General features: G+C 55.7%; 1 protein-coding gene across 34 annotated transcripts in view; it reads left to right on the top strand.

The window, feature by feature from the left end:
* Window positions 1–21,807, top strand: part of CACNA1G (calcium voltage-gated channel subunit alpha1 G) — a 67,614-nt gene that overhangs the window by 7,493 nt on the left and 38,314 nt on the right. For 18 of the 34 annotated variants that reach the window (XM_035301239.3, XM_035301237.3, XM_035301231.3 and 15 more), the window contains exons 2-9: window positions 599–710; window positions 898–1,031; window positions 1,414–1,511; window positions 4,465–4,624; window positions 5,450–5,750; window positions 5,918–6,010; window positions 8,409–9,192; window positions 11,072–11,448. In XM_035301239.3, coding sequence (XP_035157130.3) covers window positions 599–710; window positions 898–1,031; window positions 1,414–1,511; window positions 4,465–4,624; window positions 5,450–5,750; window positions 5,918–6,010; window positions 8,409–9,192; window positions 11,072–11,448 — 2,059 coding nt within the window. Of the gene's footprint in view, window positions 1–392; window positions 711–897; window positions 1,032–1,413; window positions 1,512–4,464; window positions 4,625–5,449; window positions 5,751–5,917; window positions 6,011–8,408; window positions 9,193–11,071; window positions 11,449–21,807 lie in introns of those variants that run through there. The other 16 variants (XM_054256273.2, XM_054256271.2, XM_054256266.2 and 13 more) reach the window with 1 other exon arrangement.

Below are 21,807 nucleotides of genomic sequence, written 5' to 3'. Positions count from 1 at the left end.
TCAAGACCTTGGAAACCACCGTCTCATTCTGGCTTCTCCGGTGACCTTGAGCACATGACTTCGGCACTCCTGAGCCTCAACTTCCTTGAGTTCTGGGGAAGAAAATGATCTACCGTGGATACTTCGTAGGGCTGTTGTGAGCATCAACTGTGGCATTGTGTGAAAGTGCTTGGTAAACTGTAAGGCAGGCATAATCCGACTTTAGGTTTGTATAACACATTCACATACAGTATCTCATTTGCTTCTCACATCTACCCTGTGAGGTAGGGAGAATAGGATTCAGATTCTGCAGCAAACTCATAGTGTCTGGCATTTCCACAGGCATGATCGATTCTATTCCCCAAATGGCTTGTGCAAATAGTCAGGGTATTTGTGGCTTGTCTTCCTTTACAGATGAGGAAGCTGGGTCCAGAGAGGTGAGATGACCAAGGTGGGACTCCCCTTCTCGGATGGGGAGTCTGGGGCAGGGGGCAGGTCAGGCCCCTGGCGCCACACCTGCTTAGCTTCAGATGGAGTAAACAAGGAGGAGGTGTCAGGGTGGGCCTGGAGGCCAGCCTCAGCTCCAGCCTTGGCCAGCTGTTTCCTTGACTGCCAGTACCTGGTTTGAGCGCATCAGTATGTTGGTCATCCTTCTCAACTGCGTGACCCTGGGCATGTTCCGGCCGTGCGAGGACATCGCCTGTGACTCCCAGCGCTGCCGGATCCTGCAGGTGAGTGTGTGTGTGTGTGTGTGTGTGTGTGTGTGTGTGTGTGTTGGGGGGTTGGCCCTTCCTAATCTTAATACCCCCTACTCCTTCTCTGCAAGAGGCCCTGACACAACTGGTGGGGGCTAGGGTGGGACCAGAGGGTATTCCCCCACTCGCTTCTCAGTTTCAGCAGCCTCTTGTCCCATATCAGGCCTTTGATGACTTCATCTTTGCCTTCTTCGCCGTGGAGATGGTGGTGAAGATGGTGGCCTTGGGCATCTTTGGGAAAAAGTGTTATCTGGGAGACACTTGGAACAGACTCGACTTTTTCATCGTCATCGCAGGGTGAGGGCCTGGGCTGGGGTGGGAGAGCAATGGACCAGATCGGTGCCTTCCCCAGGGACCTCCCTGCTCCAGCCCAGTTATAGCTCTGATTTCTCCCTGGCTATCTCCTGAGGGTCTGCGGCTGCCCTGCCTCTAGCACTGTGGCCTATATTCTAAATTCCAAGGCCCTCTTCCTAATTCTGCCCCCTTCTCTGATGGGCAATCTGTCCTTGTCTCGGGGGTAACCTTGCCCCCTAGACAGAGAGGTGGATCTTCAGGGTCCCTTGGTGAAGGAGAAGAAGAGGTCATCCTGCTGTCCGTAAAGCAGGGTTCCTCACTGACCTCTTTTGACCCCATGGTGGCCTCCGACTCAAAGGGCCTCCCTTTGGGCCCCTCCCTGCAGGATGCTGGAGTACTCGTTGGACCTGCAGAACGTCAGCTTCTCAGCTGTCAGGACAGTCCGCGTGCTGCGACCGCTCAGGGCCATTAACCGGGTGCCCAGTGAGTGACCCCTCGGCCCTCAGCCCCTGAAGAGAATCCCAGGAGCAAATGTGGAGATGTCAGACCCTACCTCTACCACTGTGTCCTCACCTGACCCCTCACAGGCCCCACCACAGAAGAGCTTAGCGGGGAGCTGGGGTTGCTGGAACAAAGTGGAACTCCTGACTGCGGGACTGTGGGAGTTACCGGGGAAGACCCCTCCTCATTTTAGCCTGGCTTTAGGCCAGAGTCTCAGAAACATCTCAGCTGATCCTCTCCCTTCAGCTAGATGATCACTAGCCCTGGGCGGATGGGGAGTGGGGACTGGAGAAGCTGACAGGCAGGGAGAAGACACAAGGTGCGAATGGCCAGCCGTTTCTAGCCAGAACAGCCTGTCATGCAATCTGGTTCTCGCTGGTGAGCCACACTGGCCACACTGAACATGACTTCTCTCAAGACAAGGCCACTCCATGTCTCACCCTCCGACTTTGTCCCCTTCCTCCTTCCTGCCCCCTTCCAACAACTCATTGCAGTGACTGCCAGGCCCATTATCCAAATTAAACTGCATTGGTTTCTGGAGCCAGCGAGGCTTTGGCAGCTCTCATTCCCCTACATCCTGCCCCCTCCTTCTTCTCAGGCCCCCTTTGCAACTCCCCAACCTACACAAGCTGCACATGGTCCCTGTTGCGGTCCCAGGAGTGGGGTGATGGAGGGTGACTGCATGTTTCTGGGGCTCAGTACCTGGCTGTGTACCTGATGTAGCAGCAGCCCCCTGTACTGTGTATGTGCGTGTGTGTGCGCGAGCGCGTGAGTGTGCATGTGTGTGTGTGTGTGTGATGTTGCTGCTGCCCTGGAAGGGCAGAGCTGTTGAATGTGTCCTCTGGGGATCGAGGCATGTTGGTGTTAACAGGAGCTCCAGAAGATAAGCATGCCTTGCCTCCTCTCCCACCCCAGGTGATGGCTGGCAGATTTATAGGCCTCTGTCTAACCACCGGTGTAATTCCCTTAATGCAAACCCTGAGGAATTGATCTCAGTTGGAGCACAGAGAAGCTGAAGGGGGAGGGGGTAGGAGGAGGGGGAGGGAGACAGAGTGAGAAGACTGGGTTGGCAGGGGCAGGGCTGGGCACTGCAGTCACCAAGAGGGTTAATTAGCAGCTGCGTGGCAGCTTTTGCCCTGGAGGGGGCAGGGGGTCATAGATGGCACTTTGGGGGTGAAACCAGCCATTAGAGATCTGTCTATTTGATGAGGGCTTGGTGGACTGGGGGACAGTTCAGACCATCCTGGCTGGTTGAGTTCTAGACCTGGAGTGGGAAGAGAGGGAAGTGACCCTAACAGGGCTTTTTTCAGTTGGAGGAGGGGCTGTGTTTCAGTGGCTTTCCCTATGGAAGGGGTTGTAAACTGATGGACTTCTGAGAAGACAGTATTGCATTTCTTCGGATCCCGATTTGGGGATCTGGATCAAGCAGGGAACCCATTCAGGACAGCGAGGCTCAGAGCTGTAGGGAAGCACAGGGCATCTTGGCCCCTGCTGAGGAGCTGGCTCTCAAAATGAGATTCCTGCCTGCTGACATTCCTCCTGGAGTTCCCTGCCTCATTTTCCCTAATGATTCCTATGGTGATAACAGAAAGGTCAAGTGACCACGGCTGGTTAGAGAAGTAAATATGGAGTGTGTGTGTGGGTGTGTGGCTGTGGGTGTGTGTTGGAGAGAGTGTGCATGTGGGTGTGTGTGGCTGTGGGTGTGTGTTAGAGTGTGCATGTGGGTGTGTGTGGCTGTGGGTGTGTGTTGGAGAGAGTGTGCATGTGGGTGTGTGTGGCTGTGGGTGTGTGTTGAGAGAGTGTGCATGTGGGTGTGTGTGGCTGTGGGTGTGTGTTGGAGAGAGTGTGCATGTGGGTGTGTGTGGCTGTGGGTGTGTGTTGGAGAGAGTGTGCATGTGGGTGTGTGTGGCTGTGGGTGTGTGTTGGAGAGAGTGTGCATGTGGGTGTGTGTGGCTGTGGGTGTGTGTTGGAGAGAGTGTGCATGTGGGTGTGTGTGGCTGTGGGTGTGTGTTGGAGAGAGTGTGCATGTGGGTGTGTGTGGCTGTGGGTGTGTGTTAGAGTGTGCATGTGGGTGTGTGTGGCTGTGGGTGTGTGTTGGAGAGAGTGTGCATGTGGGTGGGTGTGGCTGTGGGTGTGTGTTGGAGAGTGTGCATGTGGGTGTGTGTGGCTGTGGGTGTGTGTTGGAGAGTGTGCATGTGGGTGTGTGTGGCTGTGGGTGTGTGTTGGAGAGTGCATGTGGGTGTGTGTGGCTGTGGGTATGTGTTGGAGAGAGTGTGCATGTGGGTGTGTGTGGCTGTGGGTGTGTGTTGGAGAGAGTGTGCATGTGGGTGTGTGTGGCTGTGGGTGTGTGTTGGAGAGAGTGTGCATGTGGGTGTGTGTGGCTGTGGGTGTGTGTTAGAGAGTGTGCATGTGGGTGTGTGTGGCTGTGGGTGTGTGTTGGAGAGAGTGTGCATGTGGGTGGGTGTGGCTGTGGGTGTGTGTTGGAGAGTGTGCATGTGGGTGGGCGTGGCTGTGGGTGTGTGTTGGAGAGAGGGATTCGGAAGCCCAAAGCCTGGGTTCAAGGGCCGGTGCCTACACTTAGCAGCTGTGTGACACTGGGTGAGTCAAGTCATTTGTCCGAGCCTTAAACTTCTCATCTGTCAATTGGGGTGATATTATCCACATGTGATGATGTGGGGCCACAGTTTTCCTGGCTCACTGTTGGTGGTACTGTGCAGATTACAATGGGCAAGACACAAGGAGCAGTGGGTCGGGGTAAGGGGCTGCAGGGCCTGTCTGGGGAGTTAGAGGTGTCTGTTGGTTTCCCCTCCAGCTTGAGCCGGGCCATCTCAGCCTCAGAGTCCCCGGTGGGGCCCCTCCAGGAGTACTGCCGGGCCATGGCAGTCAGCCTAGCCCGGCCAGCCTGGTGTCCCCAGCGTGGCTTCTGCCCCCACAGGCATGCGCATCCTTGTCACGCTGCTGCTGGACACGCTGCCCATGCTGGGCAACGTCCTGCTGCTCTGCTTCTTCGTCTTCTTCATCTTCGGCATCGTTGGTGTTCAGCTGTGGGCAGGGTTGCTTCGGAACCGATGCTTCCTACCTGAGAATTTCAGCCTGTGAGTGGTGGACAGGGGCCAGGGAGGACCTGGGAATGGTTGTGGGGCTGGGACCTCCCCAGTTCCTCAGTTCTGGTTGCTACTGACATAAATGTTCTAACATCTGGGGCATATCTGCTTCTCAAACTTGGCTGCTCATTGGAACCACCTGGGGAGTTTTTTAAAAAGTACTGATGCCTGGGTGCCACCTCCAGACATTCTGATTTCATTGGTCTGGGGCTCAGCTTGGATATAGGGATTTTTTTTTTTTTTTCTTTTGAAATGGAGTTTTGCTCTTGTTGCCCAGGCTGGAGTGCAGTGGCACTATATTGGCTCACTACAACCTCCGCCTCCCAGGTTCAAGCGATTCTCCTGTCTCAGCCTCACAGGTAGCTGGGATTACAGGCATGCACATGCCTGGCTAATTTTGTATTTTAAGTAGAGATGGGGTTTTGCCATGTTGGACAGGCTGATTTCGAACTCCTGACCTCAAGTGATCCACCCGCCTTGGCCTCCCAAAGTGCTGGGATTATAGGCATGAGCCACCACGCCCGGCCAGATGTAGAGATTTTTTAAACCCCTCCAGTGATCCTAATGTGCAGCGAAATTTGAAAACCACTATTCTAGGATGTGACCTTCCAACATCCTGAGTCTGGAGTTTTCCCACTCAGGCCTCATGGTCCTAATGCCCACAAATCCCTGCCCAGCCCAGTCCCTCCCTGACTCTTGGTTCTGCCCTGCTCACCCTGTGTGCCTTGAGCACTGGTGCCATCTCTCCCTTCCTGGGCCCTCTCCCTGGAGAGTCCACTCCCCAGCCTCACCCCTGTTCCCCTTCCCATCCTGCAGCCCCCTGAGTGTGGACCTGGAGCGCTACTACCAGACAGAGAACGAGGATGAGAGCCCCTTCATCTGCTCCCAGCCACGCGAGAATGGCATGCGTTCCTGCAGGAGTGTGCCCACGCTTCGTGGGGAGGGGGGCGGTGGCCCACCCTGCGGTCTGGACTATGAGGCCTACAATAGCTCCAGCAACACCACCTGTGTCAACTGGAACCAGTACTACACCAACTGCTCTGCGGGGGAGCACAACCCCTTCAAGGGTGCCATCAACTTCGACAACATCGGCTATGCCTGGATCGCCATCTTCCAGGTGGGGCAGCCTGGGCCCCAGGAGAGTCCCCAGAACAGCAGGCCCAGCACACAGCCCAGGGGCGGAGTGGTCACTCTCAGGGTTGGGGTGGGGGTCAAGGCCTCTGGAGGAGACTGGAGGAGAATTTGGTGGGCCCAGAGTCAGCCTGCCCCTCTGCACCCCTCTAGGTCATCACGCTGGAGGGCTGGGTCGACATCATGTACTTTGTGATGGATGCTCATTCCTTCTACAATTTCATCTACTTCATCCTCCTCATCATTGTGAGTGACTCCTGAGATCCCTGTGGGGATGGGCGATCCTGGGGACACGCATGGCTGCAGTCCAGAGAGGGGATAGTTTGTTCCGTCTGAAGTTTCTAGCTCTCAGGACAAGTCCTGTAGAGAGGGCATCTGTCATACAGTAGGAGGGACCCCAGACTCAGAGTCAGGAGGAAATTCGAGGTCAAGGCGGGGCTCACTGCTTTGCCACCTTGGGAGAGTCATTCCCCATGAGGCCCCCCAGCCCCGCTCTGGGCCTCTGTTTGTTCATGGGCAAAATGGATGGTTCTCAACCTGGGATTATACCACCTCCCCCAGAGAGTGTTTGGAACTGGGAAGGGTGGTTCTGGTTTTGATATTTTTAAAAAATAGCTTTGTTGAGACATAACTCACATATCATTCAATTCATCCCTTTGAATGAATCTAGTGGTTTTTTTAGTATGCTCAGAGTTCTGTTTTTTTGCAAGGACAAGGGGAATGCTATTGGCATTTTTTTGTTGGTGGAGGGGAGAGAAGCTAAATATCCTGAAATGCTTGTGAATAAAGAATTATTCCACCCGAAGTTCTGATCAGTGATCAACTGGGATTAAACACTGCCTGATCTTTTATTCCTGCCAGTTCAGAAATTGCAAGACTTTATGAAGGCGGAAGACAGAGGCAAAAGCAGTGTTTAATAGTTTTAATCACTACCATTCATAGTTAATAGCTTCATTGCTACCACTTTGAGCTAATATTTATTGAGCACTTACTATGCGCCAGCCCCAGATCTAAGCACTTTTAATGTGCTGGTGCATTTAATCCTCACCGTGATCCTCTCCATTTTACAGACAAGGAAACCGATGTTTCCTCATTTATCTGACCCTACCAGGCTCTTTGCCTGTGCTGTAGATTAATCTCCAAGGGTGGGGCATCACTGCTGACGTGTGCTGTAACATCTGCTGCCTGTTTAATCCTCCCATACCCTGTGAGGTGCCAGGGCAGGGATTGTGGTCCCCATCTCTTAAATGAGAACTCAGTGCCCCAGAGGGTTGGTCACTGGGCCAAGATCACACAGAAAGTAATGGGGATGGGGCTGAGAAATTAGTCCCAGGCTGACAACTCCACGTTCAGCCTGTCTTCCGTGCCACCAAGAGGCCAATGACAGAGCCAGACAGAGGGACAGATATTGAGAGAAAGAGATTAAGAAAGATTAAGATCTACTCAGGACCTAGGACTAGCTCCAGAGAGAGATGAAGACAAAATGAGGCAGCTCCTGGTGAGTGAGAGACAGAGGGTAGGCCCTGAGAAAGAGCAAGTCCCCAAGGCCACCCCCTCCTGCCTGCGTAACTTCCCCTGGTGCGGAAGACTGGGCAGGCTCGGGCGAAGCCTGGCTGGAGGCCCGTTCTCAACCCTAGCCACCACCTCAAGGGGCGAGGCCAGTGCTTCAGGGAAGTGGGGTCTTCTCACCACGTGGCCCCTGTGCCCACTTCCCTTCCCTCCTGGGCTTGAAAGAGGGGGAAGGAAGCAGACAGGGAGCTAAGGGGCCTAGTTTCCACCCTCCCACACACCCCCTGAAAAATCTTTCCTAACAGCTCTCTGGAATCACACTAGTGAAGCTAATTATCATAATTACTAGGACACGATCTAGAAAAAAAAAATCTGCTTTGTCACCATAAATATTCATTTCCCTCATTCGGGATTGTTGTCCAAGCAATGGCTGTTCCAGAATTCTGGGGAAACTGAGGCATGGAGATGGGGACTAGGGGAGTGTGAGCAAGTCAGGTGGCAACTTGGTTAGTCTTATAGGATCTAGGTTTCAGCCCCTCCCCCATCTGGGGAGGGGGACAGGGGAGGCCATTCGTCCCTGTTTTCAGATGAGGATATGAGGCCCCATGACTAAGGGTCTCTTGCCTGAAGTCACACAGCTAGAATTGGGACTAGCTGTGAGGGGTCTTGTGAATGATGTTTTTGCCAAGATCTCAAGGTTCAATACAAGTTGAAAACTCCATGACCTTGATATTGCATTCATTTCCACAGCATTCTCTACTTCTAATGGAAATTGTGGAAGGGGTGCTCCATCTCTGCAGGTGTGCATGTTTAGGGACAGGGAGTTTGAGAGATTGTAGATAACACCATGCGCAATTGCAACATCTAACTTGGTTCCAGTCTTAGCCTTGCTCTGAATTAGCTGAGTGATCTTGGGCAAATGCTTTGACCTCTCTGGGCCTCAGTTTCTTCACCTATCTGTTCCGAGGCTACAATAGCATTACCTCCTGAGACTGTCTTATGAATAAAATGAGATAATGTTAGGGAAGTAATTGAGCGTGGCGCCTGACACTTAGGAAGTCCTTTGTACCTGATGGATGGCATTGTGATTCGCTTTTCTTCAGGACATCTCCTCTTCCTGTCCCCACCCCTACAGGTGGGCTCCTTCTTCATGATCAACCTGTGCCTGGTGGTGATTGCCACGCAGTTCTCAGAGACCAAGCAGCGGGAAAGCCAGCTAATGCGGGAGCAGCGCGTGAGGTTCCTGTCCAATGCCAGCACCCTGGCTAGCTTCTCTGAGCCCGGCAGCTGCTATGAGGAACTGCTCAAGTACCTGGTGTACATCCTTCGGAAGGCAGCCCGCAGGCTGGCTCAGGTCTCTCGGGCAGCAGGAGTGCGGGCCGGGCTGCTCAGCAGCCCAGCACCCCTTGGGGGCCAGGAGCCCCAGCCCAGCAGCAGCTGCTCTCGCTCCCACCGCCGCCTATCCGTCCACCACCTGGTTCACCACCACCATCACCATCACCACCACTACCACCTGGGCAATGGGACGCTCAGGGCCCCCCGGGCAAGCCCGGAGATCCAGGACAGGGATGCCAATGGGTCCCGCCGTCTCATGCTGCCACCACCCTCGACACCCGCCCTCTCCGGGGGCCCCCCAGGTGGCGCAGAGTCTGTGCACAGCTTCTACCATGCCGACTGCCACTTAGAGCCAGTCCGCTGCCAGGCGCCCCCTCCCAGGTCCCCATCTGAGGCATCCGGCAGGACTGTGGGCAGCGGAAAGGTGTATCCCACCGTGCATACCAGCCCTCCACCAGAGACGCTGAAGGAGAAGGCACTAGTGGAGGTGGCTGCCAGCTCTGGGCCCCCCACCCTCACCAGCCTCAACATCCCACCCGGGCCCTACAGCTCCATGCACAAGCTGCTGGAGACACAAAGTACAGGTGAGAACTCTGGGTGGAGGCATGTGGGTGCCCTCGTCTGGGGACTGCGTGGCATCCCAGAGGGAACTAAGGGGTCTGGAGTCAGAGGGACCAGGGCTCCTATTCTCATGCTGCCTCTCATGGCCTGGGCACCTTCAGCTAGTCACTTCCCTGCTTCGAGTTTGAATTTTCTCATCTGCTAAAGTGGAAATCACAATTCCTACATTGCAATAGCAATAACTATCAGTCATAAGCACCTGCTTCATGCTGTTTGCCATCACATCTAGCAGTTGCTGCACACGGCAGTGGCTGTGTGCCTGTCACATGCTTTTCAGGCAAAATCCCATTGGATCCTCTCTACTCATAGGTGCTAGGCTTTCTTATTATCCCCACTGTGTGGATGAGACCTAGGAGGCTTGGAGGGGTTGCATGACTTGCCAAGGCTGTGCTGTTGGTGAGGGGCAGACTCAGGGCCCACCCTTGGGACTCCTCATTGTGAAGCTCAGAGAGGAAATGGTGTGTGACTGTCCCAGCTTCATGCCCTGCTGGCTAAACCTGAGTCTCATTCCGTCCGCACAGGGAGACCCAGTTCAGGGAGCTGCTTGTCTGATGGGTGGAACTCCCAGTGTCGTGGGGCCAGTGAGACACATAGGGATGTCGGGCTCTCCCTAGCAGACAGGTTCACTGTAGCTGCAGCCCACGGCCTGTGTTTCAGGAAGGATGTGGCACGTGGGGAGCAGCGGGATATTCGTGGGGATGTTACGTGGGAATGTGGGCTGGGACCAGAAGGTGCTATCACAGAACCCAGAGCGAAAGGTTTCTATGCCAGCTCCTCCACTACCCTGCCATGGGACGTGGGCCAGTCACATGCACCCACGTTTTTATTTCCTCCTGTGTAGAAGGCAAGGCTGGGCTCATGATTACTGTCAGTGGGTGCTTACTGACTCCCTCCTGTGTTGCAGGTGCAGTCAAGGGGTAAATGTCACTGAGAGCCCACCCGGGGCCAGGTCCGGAGCTGGGGGCCTCTACATCCGGGCTTTACCTGGTGGTCTCTGAGGTTCTCATAGTCTGTGATCAAAGCTGAATTTAAAGGCACAATGATGTCTTGGGCTAGGTCCCTGAGTGTGTGCACACGAGTGCATCTAGTATGCTTATATGTGTCTATGTCCATGAAGGGGTTGACTGTGTGTGTGTGTGTGTGCATGCATGTGTCTGGTGTTCATGTGCTTACGTGTGCACATGCGCTTGATGTGTGTAGGCACATGTGCGGTATGGAGCTCTTTCCTTGGTGTATGTGCATGCACATATGTGCATGAGTCTGGCATATGTGCCATGTGTGTTGTGCACACATGTGTTAGGTATGTGCGTGTATGCGTGCCCAGATGGTGGTGTGCAAATAGTGTGTGTGTGTACACAAGCATGTGCATCTGGAGCACGTGTGCATCTGGAGCACGTGTGCATGTGCACGTGTCTGGTGTGGGTGTGTGTGCGAGTGCACGTGTGTGGACGTGTCTTAAGGATCCCTTGGAAAGTGCTGCTCAGAGCAGTGTTGATGCAGACCTGGCCTCTGGGAAGGGGAAGGGGAGTGAGGCTCCTTATGAAGGCACCTAGGATATAGGAGCTGTTCGGGACCTCAGAGGCCATCCAGGCCACCTCTCTGAGCCCTAGGACAGTCAGCAGTGACTGTCAATGAAGTGCTGTTGACTTTAGGGCAGCTTGTGGATCAGGACTACCCACCTTGCAGGACATTCAGCCCCCCTTGGCCCACTAAGTGCCTGGCACCCCATCACTGCAACAACCCCAGACTCCCTGACTCATTTTATACATACTCTGAGGGCTGGGTAGCCCCAGGTACAAAACTATGGAGCCTCTTACCTCTACCTCTACTCTCCTGTTCCAGGTGCCTGCCAAAGTTCTTGCAAGATTTCCAGCCCTTGCTTGAAGGCAGACAGTGGAGCCTGTGGTCCAGACAGTTGTCCCTACTGTGCCCGGGTTGGGGCAGGGGAGCTGGAACTAGTCGACCATGAAATGCCTGACTCAGACAGTGAGGCAGTTTATGAGTTCACACAGGATGCCCAGCACAGCGACCTCCGGGACCCCCACAGCCGGCGGCAACGGAGCCTGGGCCCAGATGCAGCATCCGGCTCTGTGCTGGCCTTCTGGAGGCTAATCTGTGACACCTTCCGAAAGATTGTGGACAGCAAGTACTTTGGCCGAGGAATCATGATCGCCATCCTGGTTAATACACTCAGCATGGGCATCGAATACCATGAGCAGGTAGGGGTGTGGGCAAAGGCAGGGCTCCTGCCAGCTGCTCTTCCTCTGGGGCTGGGGCCTTCTATCTCCCACCGCACCCCTCCTGCTGTGCTCAGCTTCCTCTCCATGCTGCTAGCCTGCCAGGCAGGGAGGAGGGGAAGTGGGTGATGGAGCAATGCATGGAGATTCTCTAGAGGAAATGCACAAAGTCTCTGAGTATGGAAGTCGCTCCGGGCAGGCCAAAGGGTATGTTCTACCCAGGAAGGCTTCTCAGAGAAGGCTGGCTTTGAAGGATGTGAACAGTGGTGAGCATCAGCGTATGGGGAGATGTGTCACTGGGAGAGGTTTGGGTCTTTGGAGAAGGCGTAGTGGGGAAGGGGGTGTTGGAGGTCCCCTAGCATCCATCTGATCCACTAAGTCAGGGTGTGACTGATTGGAGGCAGGAGGGGCAGTGTCAATGGGTGCAGAGGGGAGGGTTGGTGCCTGCACCGGGTGGAATGAAGGCCTGTTGGGGTCAGGGAGGGAGGCAGTCTTGTCCTGGCCTCCCGTCTGGGAGCTGTGCTGTGAACCAGGGCAGCTCAGAGTGGATGAGAGTGCCCAGCATGGCAAGGGGACTTGCCATCGCGTTTGAGGAATCATTCTAAGAACCAGGATGTTTAGTGAGGAGGAGAGAGGGCTCAGCAGGGACAGGCAAGCTGTCTTCAAATATTTGAAGGGCTGTCATGTGGAAGAAGGAGCAGGCTTGTTCTGTGGGGCTGATGGCTGCATGCAGTAGGCTCTGGGCTGAGAGAGGAGGCTGTTCTAACCCTCGGAGCTATGCAGAGACAGAAGGGTGACCTGGGGGACCCCACTGATCCCCTACCATGATCTGGGGCTGCACGCTTATTGGGAATCCAAGCAGGCACCATGGGTCCTCGCAGCTGGGTTTGGCTCCCTCTTCCACAGAGTTCTTTCTGGAAGTCGCTCCCCTTCCCTTGAGTCTGGCCTTCCAGGTCACCCCCGTGGCTGATTTCTTGCAAAAGGAGGGAGGCTAGCAAGCAGGTGCTGCGGCTCACAGTTTCCCAGGCTCTTCTTGCTTGGGTGTTCTGGCCTCCCTGGGGCAGCAGAAACCCAACCTTCCCTGGTTTGGAATGAAGGCGATGCATCTTCCCACCCCTGCACCCTCCCAATCAGGAGCGGAGGCTGAGGGGGTCAGAGGTGTGGAGGGCTCCTATGCCAGCACAGCACTCTGTGGGAGGGGCATCTCAACCAGGTGGTACAGGCATACCGGGAGGTCTGGGTTGAGGCTGAGGGCCACAGGTCAAGCTGGGTCTGGAGCAGACAGTGAGGTGTTTCCTTTTCCAGGGGATTTGAAGCCCCCCACCTGCAATATTTCCAGCACCTGCAATATTTCCAGCACCCAGCTCTTATCCAAGACTGCCCAACCTGGCCAGGTGCCCCCCTCCCCATCATCACTGCACAGTGACGCCCCTTCCTCTACCTCCACAGCGCCCCCTTCAGGCAGCCATGCAGTGAAGAGGGAGCAGGACCCTGGCTGCAGTGCCAGTGGGTGGACATGCATGACACCACAGTGGGCGTGTTTTGTCTGGGCTACGTGGGTGTGGGTGTGTGTGCATATGCCCTCTCTGCCAGCCTCCCAGGGAGAGATGCTACATTCTGCCAGACTTGTGGCAGTGGGGGCTGGGCAGCATTTTCTGCTTCCGGGACCCAGGTGGTGACAGCCCCTCACCTCCCATTACTCAGGGTCCCTGAGCCTGAACCTCAGCCTCCTTTCACTCACCCCTGTACTGGCCATGGTCAGGCTCCCCTCCCCCAGGGGGCACCTCCTCAGTGCCCTCTCCCTACCCGTTGGGGGGTGCACCCAGCAGTCCCTGTCCAGCCAGATGCTGCTAGTGGAGGCTTTGATGGCACTGGGAAGAAGCTGAGTCACACAGAGCCAGGGCAGATGAAGCCTCGGCAAGAGGGCTTTCAGTTAGATGTCAAGAAGGACGCTCCTTTGGAGAGGATGTGGCAGCCATCAGCCAGGGGTGCCTGCAGCATCTCCTTGCTCAGGTTCCTGAGGAAGGGCGGGGACAGCCCAGGGCTCCCCCTAAGTCCTCTGCAGCAGGGAGGCCTCACTCAGTGGCAGCAGTTTCTGCTCCAGGGAGGGTTATGTCCCCATAAATGGTTGCTGAGGGCCCCAGGGGGTGAGTGGGAGTCCCCAGCAGGCTGGGAAGATGACTGACAGCTGCCCAGCGGGCTCAGGGGCACGGAGTGTGAGAAGTCCCAGAAGCTGCCATGGCCCTGTGCTCGCAGGCACTGCGGTGTGAACATCCCGCCATCTGGACCCTGGAGCCTGAGCAGGCTGGGGGCACGGGTTGCCAGGGATGGCAGCGAGGAGATGTGGGGGGCTGAGGCAGAGGCATAGAGTGGGCACAGAGGGGAGACAGATACATGGGGGGATGAGGACGCAGAGGGAGACAGAGAGGAGACTGATGGGGGTGAGACAGAGGCACGGAGGGCAAGATGGAGATGGGGGAGGAGGGCAGGGAAGAGAGACATGCAGGCAGGGGAGAAAGGCAGACATGAGCCACAGTGGAGACAGAGACAAATGGAACAACAGAGACACATGGGAGACAGAGACACAGAGAGGGAGCTGAAGACAGAGACAGAGTCCCAGTTGCAAATGAGGACAGAGATGGGGCGGAATGGGGAGACAGAGACTCCCCTGGTGCTGGCTGCGTGAGGGGGTGCTGCGTGGAGGGAGAGCAGCTGCTGGCAGAGGAGGCTCATGGCTTCCCTGCGGTGCCCTTAATGAGGCAATTGTGTCCATTGATTCTGGAATCGATCAGATTGGAGGAGCACTGGAGAGGGTGTTGCTGGCGCTTCTCCAGAGGAGGAGCCCTTGCCCAGCTTCCCAGCCGACAGGCTTCCCTCCGCAGGCCCTGTCCTCCCCCAACACCACCCCGTGCCCTGGCTGGTTATCCTGTCCCCTGTCCTGCGCTACCCCACCATCCTTCTGACTGAGGAAGCACCTACATGTCATACCCTACCCCACCTGTTTTGGAGATGTCTGCTAAGGTGTTCTCTTGTTCTTTGAGGCATCCCCTGGCTCCAGGCTCCCCCAATTCCACAAATAAGGGAGCATCTCCTGTGCACAGCATACTGGAATCGAATACTAGAATATCAGGGGGCTCGGGGCTGAGCCAGAAACACCCAAGAAATGTAGGTTCTGGTGGAAAAGTTGTTCTGTTTCATAGATGATTATTACCACCAGCTGGAGGAGAACTGGCAGGATTGGTATGTCCAGAGGGCTGGTGAGGAGGACAAGACCCCGGGAGACTGAGGAGGGAGCAAGAAAATAACTCGATGTCGAAGTGTGATCTGATGTGGGGCCAGGCTGCGTGTGTGCCCCATCCACTAGGGGCGGTACATGGAGCCCAAAACCTTTTTCCAATTATCCATCTGTTTGCGTCGGAGTTGGGCCTAAGCAGTGGTGTGCTGATAAATGTTTAACAACCAGCCCTTCTAAAACAAAAAAGTCCTGATCTGTAGCATTTGCCAATTTCCATGGTGTAAATACTCCCATCATAGCTGGTTTGTAGCTACCAACATGATTCCACCGATTGTGGGGTTGGGAAGAGACGTGGACATTTGGTTCCCCCGAGCCAGTGAGAAGCGGCTCCAGCACACCACTGGGCCCAAGGCACTGTCCTTCTTTTTAAAGAGGTTACCAACAAATAAACAGTCATATTTGCTTGATGTGGCACATGCTCAGAGAGGGATGTGTGGAGGAGGAGCCCTTAACCCAGACTGGAGACGAAATTCAGGGAGGGCTCCGTGTAGGAGGTGACCTCTAGACTGAGTTTGAAGGAAGAGTGGAGGGTTGGGCACAGTATGAGGGCTTCTGCAGTGGTCCAGACAGTTCGTAATACAACATCATCCCTGGAAACAGAGAGCAGAGGGCTGTGGAGAGCTTGCTGGAAGCTGGATCTGCAGGCCTCAATATCAGTTGAAAATGTGGGTTGAGAGGAGGCAGTAAGGATGACTTCCAGGTTCTACCTGGGGTGGGAGCAATGTGGCTTGAGCAGATGTGGGCTGGGGGACATGTTGTAGGCGAGGTGCCTGTGGGTCATCCTGGCCATGTCCAGCAGACTGTCAGAACTCAGAAAAGAGGTGGCCTTCTCTTCTGTGTCCCACTTGGGTCTGTGCTGGGGCCAGACTTCTCCAGGAAGAGGGGACAGTGCAGGATTGGGGCCTCGGGGACACAGGAGCTTCCTAACATCTCCTTCCTGGCTCTGGGTCATGGTGGGGCAGGGGGCAGGTCCTAGTCTCATATTCTAGAATAAGGACAACAGCATGTGGGGAGAGGGGACGGCATGGAGCCCAATGGTCTCCTGGGCTGTCAATGGGGAGAGGAGGGGAGGGACCAGGGTAGATGGCCTTGTAGGCCAAGAGAGGACAAGGCAGGTGATGACTCTGCTCATTGCTCACACTCTGGGCCCATCCTGTCACTCCAGATACATGTCCAGAGAGGGTTTCTATTTATAAGTGAATGATGTTGGCTCTACAAGGCGAGAGAAGCGGGGCTGGGGCAGGGGGAGGTGGTCCAGATATGGTAAGTCTTAACTTTTGAAGGAGGTCATAGACTCCTTTTCAGTTCTGCTGAAGGCTGGAGACCCTCTCCCCAGAAAATTTACACATTCATGGACACCCTAAATGTGGCCTTTGAGGGTAAAGATTTATGGATACCTCCTACCCCGGCTAGTCCCTTGGTCTCCAGATAGAGGAGCCCTGGCTGAATAGCTGGGGCTGAGGGCCAAGCAGAGCTTTGGGGGACGGGCCTTCATAGCTGACTGGCCCCAGATATTCCAAGGCTCTCTGGTGTGGGAGGGAGAGGGCCATTTTTGGAGATGTCTGCTAAGGTGTTCTCTTGTTCTTTGAGGCATCCCCTGGCTCCAGGCTCTCCCAATTCCACAAACAAGGGGAGCATCTCCTGTGCACAGTACACTAGAATCAAATACTAGAATATCAGGGGGCTGGGGACTGAGCCAGAAACACCCAAGAAATGTAGGTTCTGTGGAAAAGTCATTCTGTTTCATGGATGATTGTTGCCAAATGCTGAAAGAGAGGCTTCAGGGGGCAAAGGAGAGCTGCTCACCCCTAGCTTGCCTTTGGAAGGGCTTCATGAAGGTGGTGACTTTTGAGAGGAGCCTGAAAGATGAAGGGAATTGATAGTGGCTTGGATGGTGGGGTCAGGGTAGGTGGGTGATGGGATATGGTGGGTAGGAGCAGAGAGATCTAGGTGGAGGGATTAGGGCAGGGGCCCAGGGTAGCACAGAATGCTCTGAAGGACAGTCAGGTTTTCCTCTGCCCTGGCCTCAAGGTGTCTGAGCAGGGAGTGACGTGAGTCCAGCGGGGCTGAAGGAGGCCTGTTCTTCCCATAGGTGCAGGCTGGGTGGGGGAGGGCCTGAAGGCTATTTCTGTTGTTTAGATCAGAGGCAAAGAGGGCCCCAAGTAAGGCCACAGCTATGGGAACAAGGGGGTGGGTAGGACGCAATTTCATTAACAGGTTCTCTGGGCCGGGGCACCTTAGTGTCCAGAGGGATGAAGGGCGGGCAAGAATCCTAGATAACCCGAAGGCTCTAAGTCATAATCCCGAGAATGATGGCGCCGCTGGGAAGGAGCAGGTTTGGGAGAGGAGGTGAGAGGGTTTGTTTTGGATGCGCTGAGTTTGAGATGGCTGTGGGCCATCCCGGGAGGGAGATCAGGCAAACTCTGGATCTCTGGATGAGAAGCCAGGGGCTTGGAGAGATTGCTTAGTGTCATCTACACCCCAGTGACAGCCAGAGAGGTGGGAGTGGGAGTGCTGGTGGAGGAAGTGGGCTTAGACTGAACTCTGAGGAATGCTGGCCTGAGGGAAGAGAGGCGGTGAAAGGAGCTGGGACGGGGAGGAGGTGGTTGCACAGAGTCGGGGAAGCCAAGGGAGGCTGGGCTCGCAGTGGGGAGGAGCCGGCCCAGGCTCAGCTGCTGCCCAGGCGTCCACTAAGAGGAGGGCTGGGAAGAGGGTCCCTGCACAGAGCTGCAGCTGTGGGGCCTAGGGTTCAGGACTGAGTGGGTCTAGAGTCCCACAGAAGCTTTCTGCTTTTAGGCAGAGGGGACGGAGACTGAAGTGATGAATGTAGGCATAACTGATAGGCCAGGGCCCAGGGGAGCCTGGGGGTGGGGGGTGCATCAAAGTACAGGTGGAGGAAGAGAGACAGTGGGATGCATGGCACAGTGCTCTTTGGAGGAGGGACGTGGATCCCCCCACCCCACCTGTGTGAGCCTGCAGCAAGGGGCCCGGTGGGGAGTAGGGCTGGGGGCTGCGGAGTCCTGAAGATTTGAGGCAGCTCCTGGAGAAGATAGGACACCCAAGAAGGGAGGAGCCAGGGACTGTGAATAAAGGCATTCAGCAGCCATGGGGCTGCCACCCGTAGGGAATCACTTGTCCAGTCAGCACAGGTTTGTGCTTCTCTCTAGCAATACTCAGCACTTCCAGAGCTGCAGAGAAGAGGAGGAGGGAAAGGGCACTTATCTGGCCTGGGGCTGGGCAGGGCCAGAGCCCTTGAAAGTCTTAGTCAGGAGGGCAACATTTATGTGGCCCGCTGTGGCCCACTGTGGGCTCGAGGCTGTCCAGGTGGGAAAGGGGCTGCAGCTCCAGCACATTATTATTTATTTATTTTAAGAGATGGAACTTGATCTGTCCCCTGGGCTGGATTGTAGTGGCTTGATTATGACTTACTGCAACCTGGAACTCCTGGGCTCAAGCAATCCTCCCACCCCAGCCTCCCCAGTAGCTGGGACACCGGCACCTGCCACCAAGCCTGGCTCCAGCTCCGGAATGTTAAGTGGCAGGGTCCTTGTGTCGGCCACCTGAAAGCTGAGCGGGCACCACAAGTGTGCTGTGCCTGGCTAGCTTGTGTTGACTTTCCAGGGCTTCGGGGAGCTGGGGAAGATCATGTCACCTCTACCCCAATGGCAACTGGAGAGGTAGGAGTGGGCACACTGGTGAGGGGAATGAGCTTAGAATGAACTCTGAGGAATGCTGCCCTGAGGGAGAGAGGCAGTGATCTCGGCTAAAGCCTCTCCTTGGCATTGCCCCTGATTAGGAGGCCCTGGGGCACCATGACACCTGGCAGTGTGCCCAGTGGGCAGGATGGCACAGGAGGGAGGATCCAAGCTGGAAAGCTTCCAGGGGACTGCAGAAGACCTGGGCCCCGATCTACATGATGGGGCCTGAGATTTCCAGGAAGCCTCCTGCCACCTGCCGCCGCGGTATCCCTGACTTCCCACGCCTCCTTGAATACTTGCCTCCCACTGACCCAGTGACCCTCCCACCTCACTGCAGCCGGTCTGAGCCCCTGTCCTGGGTGGGTGGGAGCAGCAGGCAGGCCCATCAAAAGCAGAGGTGAGGTGAGCCGAGGAGTCTGAACGGAAGAGCAGAGATTGGAGGGTCAGTGGAGGAGGTGGAAGCTGGGGTGACGGGGGCTGGCTGGGTGGGGCTTGGGCAAGGCAGGAGTGACTGGTCCAAGCCTCCCCTCAGCTCTGGCCAGGGCTGTGCAGCCCCTCACGGCCTCCCTGCAAGAGGCACATCCCTGTCTGCCAGAACCGGCTCCCAGGCTTCCTGCCTGGGCCACTGCAGTATCCGAATTGGTCTTTGTCTCTACCTTCCAAGCCATCCACAAGCTGCCACCACTGCAGCCAGATTAATCTTCTTAATACACCACTTTGCACATCTCCTCCCACCCTCCCCACCCCCGCAGAGCCTCAGTGGCAGTGTGGTAGGCAGAGGCAGGCCCAGCCGGAGTCAGGGAGCAGAGGAAGGCCGTTCCACCTGGCCCAGCCGGCCTAGCAGCCTTCTCTCCCGACAGCCCCTCTCACCCTCCAATCTAGGCAGACCACTTGACTCTTGGTTCTGCAGTGTGCCCTGCACACCCCTTCCCTTGCTGCCTCTAGCTGGGGACACCCTCCATGGACATCCTCCCCAGCCCTCCTCTCTTCTGTCCCAGTGTCCTCAGCCGGGATGGAGCTCCCATAGCTCTTGGGTTTTGTCCTCAGTGTGGTGTTTAGCCACAGCCTTGCAGATATTGGTCCTGCCATGTGTGAGCTTGGCCCTGGGCTGGGCTTTCTCACAGGGTTGCCTTCCTTTGTTCTGCAGAGCAGCCTCCCAGGAGGTTGTGTTACCCTAAAGAGGCTGCTGGGGATCTGACTTACCCAAGGTCACATAGGAAGAAAGTCTCAGAGTTGGTGGCACCTTTTAACACCCGTGTTCTGCACACACAGAGCACTTTTAGGGTTCGTTGAGGGAGCTGCTGTGGGGCTTGGGGAGCCCTGGTGCTGGGAAGTACCGAGCAGCTTGCTTTGCTGCAAGGAGACAGCCTGAGGGGAGGGGAACTTTTGGAACATGGGAGATGGAGATGTACAGTCAGTGTCAGCACAGCAAGAGGCCTGGGCCCTCTGGGTGGGAGAAGCTCAGGTTGCCTGGCCACATTTCACAGAAACCTCCACTGGGCCTTGACATCTGTGAAGAGTAGGAAGGATGCAGGCTAGACCTGGGAAAGGATGTCCACGACTGGGGAACAGCCAGTAAGGGGAGGCTGGCTCCCGCCCAATGGGTTTTGTGCTCTCTGCATGGGCTCTGGGTGTATGGTGGGGGCGACATTGTGGAAAGGGTCTTGAGGGTAGAGATGTAGAGGGAGGCACAATGGATCTGGCTCTGCACCTGTCCAGGAGGGGGGTGTGACCTCCATCAAGGCACCACACCCCTCGGAGCCTCAGTTTCCCAGACTTATCTAGGAGGCTCAGAGCCCTCCCTCATTTTGTTGTGAGCAGGGAGGAAATGACCTCCTCCACCAGGAGGGGGTCCTCAGCCTAGTGGGCCCATGGTGGGCACTGGCAGATGCTGGCTCCACCCCTGCCCCTTTTCGGCCTTAATTACAGCTCCGGTCCCTGGGGCAACTTTGTTGCTAAGATTGTGTCTCTGTGTCCTCATCCTGCATTCACAGATCGTTCTCAGCCTCCAATTTAGTAACTTGGATGGACCTGACTGTCTGAGGGAGGAGGGCTCTTTTTCCATGGCTCACTGGAGGGAACACCCGGGCCCCTGAGAAGAAGAGGCATTGCCCCTAAGTGTTGCCGGAAGACTAGAGACAAAGAGGCAGGGCCGAGGGAGTGTGCCAGGCCCCTTTCCACCGGCATCAGGCTTCCCTGCTTCTCCAGTCCCGGAGCCACTTGGCTGGGTAAGATAGGGGTTCCAGTCTTTGCTGGCACCGCTCTTGACAAGGGCCAATGAGGCAGGCCTTATGGGGCAGCCGGTGCCTCGCAGGGAGCCCAGCACTGTCCTTCTCCAGGAGCCTCTCAGTGGTATGCAAGAGAATGAGGTGCGCACGTGTCGGTTCAGACTCCTGAGGGCCCTGCGAAGAACATCAGGGAATGACGAGGACAGCTTCTTTCTCCACGCACAGTAGTAGTTGGACTTTTAGAATTCACTGATTGAGTAAATATGTGATATCAAAAGCTACTATGTTTGTAGCGACTTTTAAAAGAATATTTCATTAATTTTGATTTTTAGCAGCTTTTGGGGGTATAGTTTATATGCCATCGAATTTGCCATTGTAAGCGTACCTCACTGTGCTGTCATGTCGAGTTGGTCTTTACTCCTAGAGCTCTGTTGATTTGAATATAGTTTTATCTACACTAGAAGACACATCATGTATCCAGTCCACTGTGTATTTGGATTCACATGCCCCTCACTGTCAGCATGGCTTGGTTCCGGATCCTGACTGCCTAATATTCTTGGGGTCAGAGGGATGTGGAAGTGGGCCCCACCCCAGTTCTTCCAGCCCTGTGACTTTGAACTGGTCACTCTCCATCTCTTGGCGTCTTTTGCTCCTCTGAGACTAGCATGGCAGGACTACTGTGTGAATGGCAAGGGGGAGGTGCATGCTGGGCCAGAGAACCCGCAAAACATCATACCTGTGGGGTCTGTGCTCATTTAAATCTAATCCAAGGCCTGAAACACGGCGAATGGCAGAGTGACAGGGAGACGGGTTCTCTGACCCCCACTTCCTGGCAGACCGGACCAGACTTAGGAGCACAGAGTGGGGATCCACTTGGCCAGGTGGGGTCTGGGCCCTGGGCTTTATGTGCATGGATCACGGCCCCGCCCCACCGTCTGTCCTGTGCTCACAGTGGAGGGACTAATGGCTCTGTGTGACCCAGCTAACCAGGTCAGGTGGCAGTGCCCCCACTCAGAGTCCGTGGAGCAGCAACTTGCTTGAGATCTGCTGGCGCAACGGGCTCCATGCCATCCTGGCCCCCACGACAGCCACTCCCCCTCTGCACAGCTGGCTCTCTGCC

This window comes from Callithrix jacchus, chromosome 5, assembly GCF_049354715.1.
Source record: "Callithrix jacchus isolate 240 chromosome 5, calJac240_pri, whole genome shotgun sequence".
NCBI lineage: Eukaryota > Metazoa > Chordata > Mammalia > Primates > Cebidae > Callithrix > Callithrix jacchus.
Note: the sequence above shows the minus strand (reverse complement) of the source record. Positions and strands in the feature narration are given on the sequence as shown.